The sequence below is a fragment of the Gallus gallus genome, chromosome 5 (assembly GCF_016699485.2).
Source record: "Gallus gallus isolate bGalGal1 chromosome 5, bGalGal1.mat.broiler.GRCg7b, whole genome shotgun sequence".
Taxonomy (NCBI): Eukaryota; Metazoa; Chordata; class Aves; order Galliformes; family Phasianidae; genus Gallus; species Gallus gallus.
The window spans coordinates 54,759,996-54,774,000 of NC_052536.1; the positions used below are offsets into that span (position 1 = coordinate 54,759,996).

The 14,005-nt window shown below is 38.1% G+C and overlaps 1 protein-coding gene across 7 annotated transcripts in view; it reads right to left on the reverse strand.

The window, feature by feature from the left end:
* Nucleotides 1–14,005, reverse strand: part of TA3 (TALPID3) — a 64,372-nt gene that overhangs the window by 18,707 nt on the left and 31,660 nt on the right. For 5 of the 7 annotated variants that reach the window (XM_015287504.4, XM_040701077.2, XM_040701080.2 and 2 more), the window contains exons 26-29: nt 13,541–13,675; nt 11,834–12,014; nt 9,264–9,403; nt 4,580–4,661 (exon numbers count right to left, since the gene is read on the reverse strand). In XM_015287504.4, the coding sequence (XP_015142990.2) occupies nt 4,580–4,661; nt 9,264–9,403; nt 11,834–12,014; nt 13,541–13,675 (538 nt within the window). The remainder of the gene's footprint in view (nt 1–4,579; nt 4,662–9,263; nt 9,404–11,833; nt 12,015–13,540; nt 13,676–14,005) is intronic. The other 2 variants (NM_001040707.2, XM_040701078.2) reach the window with 1 other exon arrangement.

The following is a 14,005-nucleotide window of genomic DNA, read 5'->3' on the forward strand; positions in this document are numbered from 1 at the left end:
AGAAGCTTACTTGGTCATTTTCCAGTATAAACTGTATGTATTTTTAATTTTCTATTTCTCTTCTGATTATTTGTATTAATTAAAGTGTCTTTTGCCTGAAAAATAATTGAGGTAGCTCAGTGGGGAAAAAAAAGCCAACGTAGATATAAATGGCACTTAACAGCTAGGTGATATATACCAAAGCAAAGCCATTCAAAGCTGCTGTCCTCCATGTCCTGTAACACAGCCACATACCTACTCACAGCAATTCAAAGTAGCAGCTCTGATGTGTGGCTGCTGAGGATTTTGTGTGTGGATATTATGCCAAATGCTCTCTTACTATGGAGATGTAATGTCCTGTAACTATTGTGGTCAAACATGCAGAAAAAGCAAGTGAATGCTGTTTGAGAAATGGTGTTCTAAGCCACGTGGATTACCTAAAGCCAATGGTTACTTACAGAAAAGGCAGAGTTTCCATGGGAAATGCAGCTTTGCATTTCCTGACTCGCCTGAACGTAAAATATATTAACTGAATTAAGGCAGTGAGCCACCCGATATCATGGGGAGGTAATTGTGTAGGAAAAACAAGAGTCTAACTAGGCCAGAAACAAAGAGTTCTGAAGAGCTACAGAGAAAAGAAAAATCACACAAAACTCCACAGAACAAACATTTGCTTGTCAAATGCCATAATTATACCTAATTGGTTTCATAGCTGTAATTTCCAGGATTTTATCTCAGAAATTAGTTGAATTCAAGGAACAATGTAGGCTATGCAAACTACTCCTACTTCTTGGGTTGTGGTGGTACTCTGCCTACAGCATGAAAGAACAGCTCTGTTTTGCTTCACTAGCTGCTATTTTCAGGGTGGTTTGGACATCCTTTTGCAAAAACCTTGAGAGATTTTCAGTCCAAAAGAAGAATCATCGGGGTATTAAAGAGAAAGGAAACTTTCAGTAGAACAGTTGTTATGAGTTTGACCAAAACAGTTCCAGCTCCAAGAAAAAAAATGAAGACCTTTGGCCTTATCTTCTTCCTTCCTCTTGAAGCATTTGTTGGAGATCTGCCTCACGCCACAGTAGTTTTAAGAAGAAATAACCCCAAATCTAACTCAAAGCAACTTCAGGCCGAAGAAGAGAGACAACAAACTGTTCAGTTATACCTGTGTTTTCAATATGACTATTTTCAGTGCAGCACAATGGCAGTGTGAACAAAGTAGAAGCCCACGTTTAGAACCGAGCAGGGACTCTGGAAGGTTGTTTGTTGATTTGTTTGTTTTTATATCAATTGTTTAATGACTTCTTGCCCTCTTATTCCTTTATTGCACGGATCGTCTCCTCCCACAGCAGTTGTGCAATCCCTCTGTGACAACAAAGCCAATTGCTTTCTCTTCCAGTATTACCTTCCCATGTACTTATGGCTGCCTGAGTATAACTCACTAGCTGGAGATAAAAAGGAATTATTATCATGAAGTTATGCTCTGTAGATCACATTTTGTGCCTGTGCTGGAGAAAAATTATTAAGAAACAGCTACCTCTTCGTTCTGAGCTGCTCAAATTAAAGTTTTGGAATGCTCTGCAGCCAAGCATTGCCACCTGTTCTTTCATTTTAATTTAAGAATTCTCAATTATGTTAATGCAAACCCGAAAAATGCTTGTCTTCTGGAAATATGTGCATTTACTAACCACGACAATTATTATCATATTAAATTCATGAAGATATATGAAAGACTGGTATAAAGATTAAAGGTTATTATAAAGCCAGAAATACATATGCACGTATATTATATGCTACAAGTATATGTTTGCAAACCACTGTCTCCACTATGTCTAGAGAAGGCACACATTTCAATTAATAATGCATTCTGGCTTTATTTTCAATTGTAACTTTCAGGAGACATTACCCTTTCAGGCATGATATTGTAACAGTCCTACTGAACTTCAGCTTTCATTAAAGGACATCAATCAACGTTCTTTCAGTAGAAACACATGCTTGCTGTAGACCACAGAACATTCTTGAACAACAGAAGAAAGTTCTGTTGTGCATGTACTTGTGACCACACGCAGAAGATAAATCAGATCTCATCACATATTTATCAGTTATGTAAAACAAATTTTTAAGTCCACAACAAATTCTCTTAACACGCTCTGAATTCACACTTCATCTCAGGGCCCTGGATTTTCTGAACTCAAATAATTATATGACCACTTACCCTTTAAACTTTAAAAAAGACCCAAATGATTCTGCCTCTGGAACGCTTCTCCATTCACAAGCAAATACTCATTGTCCCTTGCTATCTCAGTAAAGGCAACTGTTTGACATGAAGCTTAGCAAACAGGGGGCTTTGATCTTACAGTAACAGATGTGCTTAATTTTAAGATGTTGTGTTTACTTAAACCCATGTATACTTATCAAGTTGCAAGTTTTCTTTTTTCTTTCAAATGATTCTTATTAATTTTACCCTCAACTTTTTGACTGATTAAGTTCAATGTGGTAAAGATTACACAGGCAAGACCTTCTGTGCTTGCAACTGACAGACAGTTGTTTCCATTTGCAAATCCTCTAGATTTTTATTGGCTCATTAAATATGTATATTATAAACGAGATTTAAATTATCCTTGTATATAAATCAACTTCTACGGTGTGTTCCTTGCAAAGAAAATTGACTACTGCCATCCTGTGGTTAAATGCTTTCATCTGACAGCTATACTTGGTCTGGGAGCAAATACTTCCTATTATTTATAGTACAGGTAATCTTCTTTATTATTTCTTAAAGATAAGTATTTTGGAAAGTAACAGATGTGACAAAAATATTTTATCCCACTTCCACCTGTCTCCAATGCTCTACTCAAAGATACAGACCAGAGGTGCTGCCTTGGTAGGGCTTTAAGCCAAAGCTGACGTGTAAAGGCACGAAGTACCGTGTTTAAGAAAACCACCCAACCCCTCCTCCTCCTCTCTGATGCTTAATAGGAAGGGGTGGGGAGGAAGAAAAAAGGAAGACATAAGTGTAACCACTAGCAAGGAAGGCTGCTTTTGGAGCTGGGAAAGGAGCTCATCCAGGAAGGCAGACGTGATACACAATTTCCTTTTCTGTAATTTAGAGGTATATGGGAAATTCACTTTCCTCAACAATTCTGAATTTCTGAGAGGCTGAGGGAAAGCATAGTTCTTCCTATTAGAAAAAGTCATTGTAACATTTTCCATCAATATTTAAAAAAAAAAGAATGGAGATTAACTCTCTTATTTACTAAATAAAATATTTCTTTGCCCACTAGCTTAAAAACATATACTTATAAATGTCCCATATACACACATTAAGGTGTGCCACTGCAGTTCTGGGAGCCTTCCTACTAGCTGTGCATAGAAGCTAAGTTTTACATTACTCATATCCTTCTTCTTTATATGTAATCCATGGTTTTGCAATTAGGTTCCAAGTCCCACGACCATAACATTGGCTGAGGGCTTTTCTTCCCACTTATAAACAGTCGAAGCATAACAATTCCATCAGAATTATTGGATGCTTAAAAAAAAAAAAGACCAAAAAACTAAATGGAAGAAGTTCAAAGAATGACTTTACAAGGGCTTGCAGGAAGAATTTGTGTATACAAGGATGAAGTAATTATAATTGCACGTGTAGCAGACCTGCAGGTTTTTAGATTCCTGCTCTTAGCACTTAAGATTAAAATTGCTACATCTCCTTTTACCACCTCCACAAGCTTATTATCTGCTAAAATAATGAAGCATTGCAGACGTATGCACAGTTCATGCTATTCCACCACTGCCTCGAACTACAATAAGCAAGAAACATTCTCATGTAATGTCATTAATACTTTTAACAAACACTGTCAAATAATCTCTAGAAATAGAAGGGTTATGCATAGATAATAGCATCCCTCAGAAAAGAAAGTCACTATCTGTTACATGCTAGCTTGAAACTCATTTTAAATCAGGCCATTTTAACACTGAAATTATCTATTTTTGCCACATTTGCATGACCCTAACACTTTGCACTCTCTATCAGTTTGCCTCCAGTACCCCTGCATTTTCTCACACATATGAACTGCTGCCATCTATCACTGCATTATGAGTACTTTGTTTAATGAACAGCAATTAACGATTCAGGTGACGGCATCATATGCGCATTGTAAAGCTCTTGGCAAACACAAGTTTAAATAAAGACAATGTCAAGTATTCATAGAATCACTTGGGTTGGGTTGGGCTTGGGTTGGAAGGGACCTCAAGGATCATGAAGCTCCAACCCCCCTGTTGCAGGCAGGGCCACCAACCTCCCCATTTAATACCAGACCAAACTGCCCATGGTCTTGGGGATCCAACCTGGCCTTGAACACCTCCAGGGATGGGGCATCCACTGATGACATTACACACAGCTGCCTTTCCAACCTTTTCAGAGCACCCCAGCAATTACCAAAATTACGAATACGGAATTGCATACACTGAATACGAACCTGTAGAAATTTGGGAATTTCATAGTAATAAAAACAACTTTTCAAACATCAGATCTTCATTACACAAGTATATGACAACACTTGAAAGTGATGTGCTTAACTGAAAGAACTACGTTTGCTTATGGACAATTTACCTTCTTCTTGCATCTCTTCAGACTTCCTTCTCACATGAACAACTCGGGGTCGCACAACTCGTGCATCTCCTTGGCTTTCTTCCTATATAACACACATTAAAATCATATTAGAAAACCGACTTTTTATTTAAAAGCATTGTAAAATTATGCAGAGCTTTAAGAAACATCCAAAGAGGTTTTTAAAGATTCATTAAAGGTTATGCACTTGTTCTACTTCCTTTCAGCTTCAAAAGAATTCAGATCTGAATTAGCAGACTGCAACTCTAATTTCTCCAGAAAAATGATGGCAAAGTGCCATTTAGACCTGCAGACATAGGAGAGTCCTTTAACTCCTACTCAAAGAATGTGGCAGAAAGAACTTAGGATTTCTCTGGCTTTCTTCCTCACCCAAGACTTGTCTATGGGTATTAACCTACTGGATAAAAAGGGGAAGTTGAAAGGGAACAGAAAACTAAAGATTTCAGTGCATGGCTGCAAAACACGTGTCAAGTATAAAATATGCTTCTTTGACACTGTTTTTAAAATTGCTTTACTGTCTTCCTTACATTCTTTTGAGGGAATATGTCTGCAACAATGCCCATGGGAAAACAGCAACAAACACTGTATGTGCCAAGAAGGAAAAATCACACTGGTCAAATATGCTTGGTTCTTATGTGTTATGTATCTGGAACAGAAACTGCATCTCAAAAACATTCCATTACACACACACAGGAAACATGAAAAATACAAAGAAAGTTGCCCTGATTTTGGCTGGGATAGAGGTCATGTTCTTTGCAGAGACTGAGGCTGTGAGACAAAGAACGGTGCATAGAGGCTTAGAAGACTTAAGTGTTCTTTAGGACAGTCAAAATTGATCTCATCAGTTATTCTGCTGATATTAGAGATTAATATGAGTTTTTAAATGAAGACTCTTAAAGAAGGGTGAACATGAGAAAGACCATAAGTTTCTGCATATTGGATTGAGCACTTGGATCCTTTGGATAGGACAGAGTTGCTGTTTGACTTCTGAGAAGCAACAGCATGGGTATTATCTTGAAGGCCTGATGATCAAGTACTAGTGGTATTTTTCTCCCCAAAAGCTAAAAAGGAAGAAAAGGAAAGTATACTTCAGTTCCATAATAGAAACTTTCCATAGTATAAGCCACAAGTGAGAGAGACAGCCAATAACATAGATGAAAATAAGAAAATATTTGTCTGGCAAACAATAAGCATGATGTCAACCGTGCAATCAAGGCTTTCCATTCCTTTCAGCCAAAACCTATCTCCTATGATAAGGGGAATATCAGCAGTAATGATACTGGTTGTCATGTACTTAATGACCATCTAAGCCAGAGTTGCAGTAATCAGAAGGGACAAAAAGAAAAAGCATTTGGTCACTCTCTGTTCCTCGCTGGTTGCATGAACACGTTTACACTCCTCAGTGCACAAAACTTGGAGAATCCTACGTTAGTGGATAGCGTGTAATCTCTGTAACAAGCACAAACACAGCCTCAGCAGCACAGGGGTGAGCTGAAGTTAATAAAAATGAATATTTATGGATGTGGCTCTAGGCAGCTTGGTCTGGTGGTTGGCAACCCTGCACATAGCAGGGGGTTGAAACTCGATGATCATTATGGTCCTTTTCAACCCAGGCCATTCTATGATTCTATGAATATACGTGTGTCTGAGATCAAGCTAGCATCTCTTCAAGGCACTATATGCAGTTTGGTTTGGCATGGACTCAGCTATCTCTACACACCACGATCTCCTTTGCACACAATTTAAGGCAGACAAGGGAAGAAAACATCATTGTCTGTAGGCAGGAAGGTCCACCTTAAAGTCTCGTGGAAATGTGATTGAAGGCCACCAGTGTTACAGAACATTAGATGTAGATATTAAAATATACTCACAAGTGTCCATTTGAAGTGGTTTTGTTTTAGTTTAATGTTTGTTTTGTTTTAAAAACATTTAAACTGAGCTGAGGTGCAAGTAGAAGTTGAGAGATTCATAACCTACAATTATGAATTCCTGGAATGTTAAAAAAACAAAACTATTTATTTTGAAATACTAAAAATGAAGGCTAATGAGAATACCAAAGTTATAATCCCACTCAAAACACGTAGCTTGTATAAAAACATCTCTACTTACATTAAAAAGTTATGAAAGCATTTTGCAATTGACTTTCTAACAACTAACTGGGGACTTGCAATGATTTAGGTTTATCATTTTTGAAATGTTTAGCCATACAAATATTATTTCCAATCCTCGTGTCCCTCCCACGAGGGCAAAATGATTTATCTAGAACAGGAAGAGCCCATTTTCATCTTAGTCATTCTGTTGCTTCTCAGAGCATGAGTGTAGGGGTAACGTGGCCACAAACAGCAGTTAATTCCTGTAACGTTACAAAAGAATGGCCAGAAGGGGTCAAACTGATGATGCATTTAGTCTGACATCCTGTCTAACAGTGGCTAAAAGCACACATAAATCTCACAAAAGTCCAGCACCAGAATGGAGGAGCAGCCAAGGAATTTGGGTTGATAAGAAAATTCCTGTGTGACTTAAGCCATTTATTTTGGAGTGACCATGTAGATTTCACTCTTCATGACTGAAAGGCATTGCTGTCCCACATGAATATATAATGCTCTTTCTGTTGGTCAGAACCTGACCCAGACACCTGTGACAGGTAGCAAAGAAGTGACAAGTGTATGGCAGCTCCACAGTGCTGCCCACAACACTTGGATGGCATCTGAAATACATATTTTCTGAAGCCAATCACAAACATCATGAAAAACCTAGTTTTGTTCCTAAATAGATCCTCTTCTTGCTTCATATGTAGCTAATACAGTTTTATTTCAAAATAAATAAAAAAAAAAAGTAAGCCACTGCCTAGAGATGAAAAACAAACCCATTTCTTACAGGCAGACGACAAAGCAGATCCAGTCATTGATCTGATACAGAAGTCATCCCTAAGAGAAACCAGGCAAGAGGTTCATCACTGTTATGTGGTATATAAGTGATGCTGAAACAAGCTTTTATACTGCTTAGGATAGAGAAGGATGCACAAATCTAGTGAAGTTCTCACAGAGCATCGTTTTGCCCCACACAGGGCAGATGTTTACTCTGGTTATCAATTCTAGGTGTACACATCATAGAAAAGCTAAAAATCTAACCCATGAGAAAATGTGAGTTAGAGCCTTTTATCAGGAACACCCACATCTAGGAAGAGAATATTTTATTTGGGAGAGAACAAGACCAGCAAAACCACACACAAACTGTGGATTTGTTTGCTTGGTTTGGAGGGAGGGTGGGTTTTCTATGCCAGCAGGCAAGAAAAAACACAACACCCCGAGGGGTCAGATGCAAAACGAAGTTTCTGAAGATGAGATAATATACAAATGTATGTACATTTTCTTCTCAATGAAAGAGACGAGGTCAGATCACCTTACATTTCTTGCACAGGTTTGACTATGCAACGTGGGTCTTCTTACACATGGTACTTTACCATTTGACTGTACCCAGGAAAACAAAAATCCATCACATCAGCTAATTCTTCAATGTATGAGAAGCAGATATCACTGGTATCCTTATCTGGTACTAAAAAGAAGGAAACATACTCCTCACACTCTGTGCCTGTTATTTTTGGCTAGCAAAAGGATAACAAGGATACAAACTTCACCCCAGCAGACAGTGCTGCTTAAGAGAATCCAGTCTTGCCTGTGAACAATTATTCAAAAAAATAATATGTTCTGGTGATCTTAAAGTGTAGATCATACACCATGTCAAATCCTCTTTGAAGATGCAACACATCACATCAGATGACATATTTAAGAACTGCTTGGAAACCAATGGCACAATGCAGATCAAGACTCAAAAACATAAAACCAGGAAGTGTTAAATATAAGATACTTCTGTCTGTTTTAAGTATAGAATATATACTATGTCTAGAATATAGACTATGTCATCCCATCAGGGATGGACAGAATGCATCCATAAACATATCAACTATAGTAAGTGTATTATTACTTCTAAGCACGCTGTGAAGCTTAATATATTTGAGAGCAATCTGCCACATCATTTTTGGCTTTTGCCACATGCTATTTAAATCTACATTCAGTTAGCAAGAAAATCATCATCTCTAGGTAACAGCTCACATTAATAAGTAGCAAAGGATTAACTCTATAGGTCTCAAGCAGAGATCAACAGAATCTTTCTCTACCTTCCAGTATTGTAAAGTACATCGTCATTACTGCCTTTCCAATCCTCCCCCTGCTATGACAGCAAAGCTCCTGAAATGCTAAATCACTGGTTTACAATGAGAAGGACCAAACCTTTACTATTACTTTCTTTCCCATGTATTTCCCACATTATTTTTCTGTAATTGAAGTACTGTACCATTGGAATACCCCACCTTAACTGAGTTTGTATACCATTAGGTCTTGAGAGACTTGCAAAGCAGAGAGGAGGTAACGAAAAGGTAAAAGCGGGTCTGAGCCTAACAGAAAGTAAATTGTTGGATTCTGATGCAGTAAAAACCACAGAATCATTTTTTATTACACACGCATACTTTTGACTTCAGCTTCACAGCTGAATGTGTCACTTCAAACACATCAGTTCTGTGACAGGCTTCAAATTAAACATGAAAATTTATTTTCCTAGGCTGTTTTGCACTTTCCGACCAGTGACAGAAAAGCTTCCTTGAGTTTACCTGAGAGGGACCCTTTGGGAGAGATGCCACTCTGCAGCTTGGTTGGGCAGCTTGCAGAACAGGGTTTGAAATGGGTTGTGATTCCAGTTCAGCCACAAGCATCGGACCATGGCTTGTATCGGCATCTCCAAGAATTTCTGCTGAGATTGAAAAAGAAAGAGGAAAAAAAGATTTGTCATCTGTTCTAACACGGCCATAACCATGATATGCTCAATGAACTTTGCCACACGTATGGGGAAGAGAGTGTAAAGGTGACTTTGTGAAAATGTTTCACTATTCTTCATGAAACCTGTATATACTCTATCTTCAACTGATAATGTGCTGCATAATCCAGCACTTACCATTTTTTTTGCAGTCTGAAAGCGTGTAAAGCATCTTTATGAAAAATAGACTGACAGATCATGAACTAATTTTAGCCTTCTGCTATCATACAGAGCCAAAAAAGGAACGTTAAGCCTAACTAACTACAATTACTGCTTAAGTAACTGTAACTATTGTTCACTTTAAGGCTATGTGTCACATTTCATTCGCGTGTTCGTTTTCATATCCATAACTTCAAGCACTGAAAACGAAGATTTACAAAGGAAAGACTGACCATCGAGATGCTGTTATACACCTAAGTACACAACACTTTAAACATCCCCCAAATTGGCATTAAGTTACCATAATTAAAAAGTCATGAAATTGAAGACGATGATACACACAAAATCCCCAGCATTCCTGCAAGATGTATCAGCAAGTGACTCATTCTGACAGAGAAATCCACTAAAAGGTTACATGCACAGAGACACCGGTGAAAAATGTGAACTCTTATACCCACTGGTATAACAATAACTTCATTTTATCCCTAAACATCATTCTGAAATAAAATGTTGGACTCTCACTGTGGCTATCAGGATATACTTCCTAGTCCTGACTTGTGTTAGACTGAAGGACATGGAATCATGCAAACCAGAGGGCAGATGTAGAAGATGTGGAAGAAAAGTGGAAATAATCACAGATCTTCCCCTGCTCCCATTAAGGATCAATTATTTCTTACACAGCATCGACTTTAAACAAAATTTTACAGGACAGACAGTGGGCAGGCTGAAGTAAATTACCTAGCTATTAAATAAAACAAATACACAGTGCATAGATATAAACATGTTATGCCAGATGTAGCTGTGAACAATCCAGATGAGAAAGAAATATCTCCCATAGACAGCTGTCTATTGGTGTCTGCCAGCTATCCATACAATCCTAAGCACCATCAGAGAATCACAGCAGGTTGATTTTGATCACTACCAATGACTGTACTCTGCCATTATTAAACAGGTGACTTGGAGAAGGGGATGGCAGCATCACCTCATCTTTTTCCAAGGAGTACCATGTAATAAATCTTCAAAAAGCATTCAACAAACTACTTTCAGCTAAAAGTTTGGCAGTGTATAACATTTCAGAATATATTTTCCAGGCTGACAGTGATGTAGCTGTCCCAAAATATCAGGTAGCAGCTAGCTTAATACTACGTATAAACAGAATATGTGAATCCATTCAATGCTAAACAAATCCTCTTACAGCTCTGATATCATGTTTGCTATTTGTTCAACACATTCGATTTCAATCTATTTCCTACTCGTTAAGGGTTCATAGTGTGAGGTACACTTCTCTTGTCAAATTCATAGATGTGGAAATTAAAGGAGAAGAAAAACAACTGTTTGGATGATTCACTTTAAGCAGCTTTTGATGCATCAGTACAATCACATCTGTGCTATTACAGCTTAATAATGATTTCAGTTTAGTTTAATTGTTTGTAAATCCATATTCAACAGCACTGTTTCTACAGGCTTGCAGCAGGTTAACTAAGCAAGTACAGAATATTCCAGGTATTTTCAGATTACAATGCAGAATCCAGGATAGAAAGATAAAGGAGAGGAAGGATGAACCACTGCTTATTAGCACTAGTTTCAACTGAAAATACATGAATTACTTTCCCTGCTTTATCACAGCACAGTATCTCCATGCTACCTTGAACAATCTACTATGCCTGCTTCAGTTACCTCTCTGTGAATAAAAGAATTTCTATACTGTAAATAGGAATGCTACAAATTTAAATTTATTACAGGTTATGACACACTGCAATATCACCCTGATGGTGTGACAAAAGCAGTGAGGAGGAGTGTTATGTGACAGGACAGAGGGAAATCACTTGACCTGCCAGAGTTAACATCTACCCTACAAAGAGCAACTTCAAGCATGCTCAAACTAAGTGTTTTTGAGATCTGAATTTGACTTCAGAGAATAAAATACATATTTTGCTAGTCAACTTTCTTATAGGCGAGTACTTAGTCTGATATTTCTTTCCAATTGTAGACTGGTACAGACTGAGAAGAGCGAAGGCAAATCTTGATTTAAACCAATCCAATTCTCTGAATAAAAATGCTAATCCTCTCCCCACAGCAATTGCTGTTAAGTTTTTAATACTGTATTTGAGCACACTCTCTAAAATTACTTCAGATGCTCTTACAGGAATCTTCAGACCTCAGAATCCATGTAAATATCTCAGAGAATAAATAACAGTCCAATTGTACCTGCAGGGTGGGTAAGCTGCCCTGGTGATGGAGAACGTGAACCCTGGTACGGTCTGTCCTCAGAAGCTCGAGCAGTTGCATGGTCTATATCTACTGGGTGTCCCATGAGGATTCTCTCTGCTGCTCTGGTCAGCCTGGGTCTTTGACCTTCACTGAGCTCCCCAACACTACTGTCAGAATCCTACATAAAACAGCAACATCAGAACAGCAGGTTTAAAAACTGCATTAACCCTTAAAGCACACAAACTCGAGTCTCAACTAGCAATGAATAAAGGTAGCTAAAACTGTCATCTCATTGGATCTGAAAACAAGATTTACATTGATCAGTACTGGACTGAAAATAATCACAGGTGAAGAACATCACTCATTTTGTTAGCTGTGTCCCAGCGTGGCAAGAACCTGAGTTATATTTTGGCACAGAGGTCTTCAATGTTACAGATATGTCCATAGTCAACTGTCAGATCTCACAGCAGTGGAAGCACCTAAAAGCTACTGCATGTTAGATAAAAAGTTTTGATTTTAAGTAGGTTTGTGTGGGCAGTTCTCTGGTTTAAGAGAAAACTGTTAGCTTTCTTCTATGCAGGAGAACAAACAGGCTGAATATAAATACACACACGTGCACAGACTCATTTTAAGGCAATACTCTCACAACATCGATGAGAAAATTCTTCTCTGATACACAGGGAGGTATGTGTGCCTGCACACTGCTTGCCAGAATCTGCAGAGAAATTTATTAGCTTCTTGTGTGGACAGACTGAGTAGTCTGTAGCTATGGGAAAGCCAACAAGCAAATTAGAGATGCATTTTTAATTGGCAGTGCTGATGAGAAAATGTCACTGCAATTAGTCAGACTCAGAGCTGACACTGTAGAAAGCCATTCTTTAAGTTCATCCACCAGAGCTCATTAAACAAAAGACAGACAGACAAAGGAACAGTTAGAGAGGTGAGTGAAGTTAGTAATTAGTTAGACTAAACTGACCAAGACAGAGAGAAGAAACTGCATATGCATTACTAAAAAGAAGGATCTGTCCTAAACAAAGGTGTTCATCGACTACGTTGCCATATTCAAAGTTGACTTCCTTCAAACATTTCTCCAGATAGGTCAGTCAGACACTCAATCCAAAGTACTGTTTTCCATATACAAAATGCCCAGATGAGTTAAAACAAATGACTTTTGCTCTTTGTGATGCAGTTATATTTTTCTGTTAGTCTGCTTTTTCTGCCAAGCAAATATGAATATGTTGAGGTTTTGTTCCAAGATCAGTATCAACAACATATGCAAAAGCGCATGAAAGCATTTGCTGACATTCTTCATAGCAGCCACTTGAATGTTTTAAGCAGGTACGTGCAATGAACCTGTAATCTAAACATACCAGCTACGTTGGTAAAGTGACAGAAGACTTCCCTGATGTTGAAAAGGATGAATCTGATGCAGTGAAACAGGCAAATATGCACCTTGCAGATTAGGTACGTGTGATACTCTGCACAGCTAACTTGCAAAGACGAGTAACCTTCAGAGGTTTTAAAAGTTTTACACGGAAACAGAGACTCACTTCCAGCAAGGATCAAAGTGTATGAACTCGTTCTATAGCCAACAGTAAGGATAAGCTTGACATTTCATAAGCTTGACATTTTATTTACTTTTGAGTCAGAAAGTATCCCTTCAAAACTGACACGCTTGCTGCAAGGAAAAGGACAGTAAGTTACCTCCAGATGGTACCCTCCCTCTTGTACAGCAACAGGTGCTTGATTTAATTTAGCTAAAAGAGCCAGAACAGGATCCCTGTGATAGCCTTTATGGCTTCTTCTCACCACCTGCCCTTCACTGGGAGGATCATAATCCTAAAACAAAAGAACAAAATCCATGTAATACACAATCCAAAACTACTTTCATGTGATCCTGCATCATTCTTAAGCTCACAAGGTTTTTTCTTTCACAAAGGAAGTTATTACTGTTTCCACGTTCAGAACTTGTTTTCATGTCCAGAGAGCAGTCAAGGAAGTGGAGAATACCTTGACTTCAGAAGCTTCCACGTCAGAAAAAAAACACTACCGATGCTTTAAGCAGCTTTAACTAATTCCAGCCTCAATTAACCTACTTTAGTAAACTAAGCACACAAGCAATTAAAAGATAGCTCAAAGCTCAAACAGCTTAGAGCATGACAATGTTCT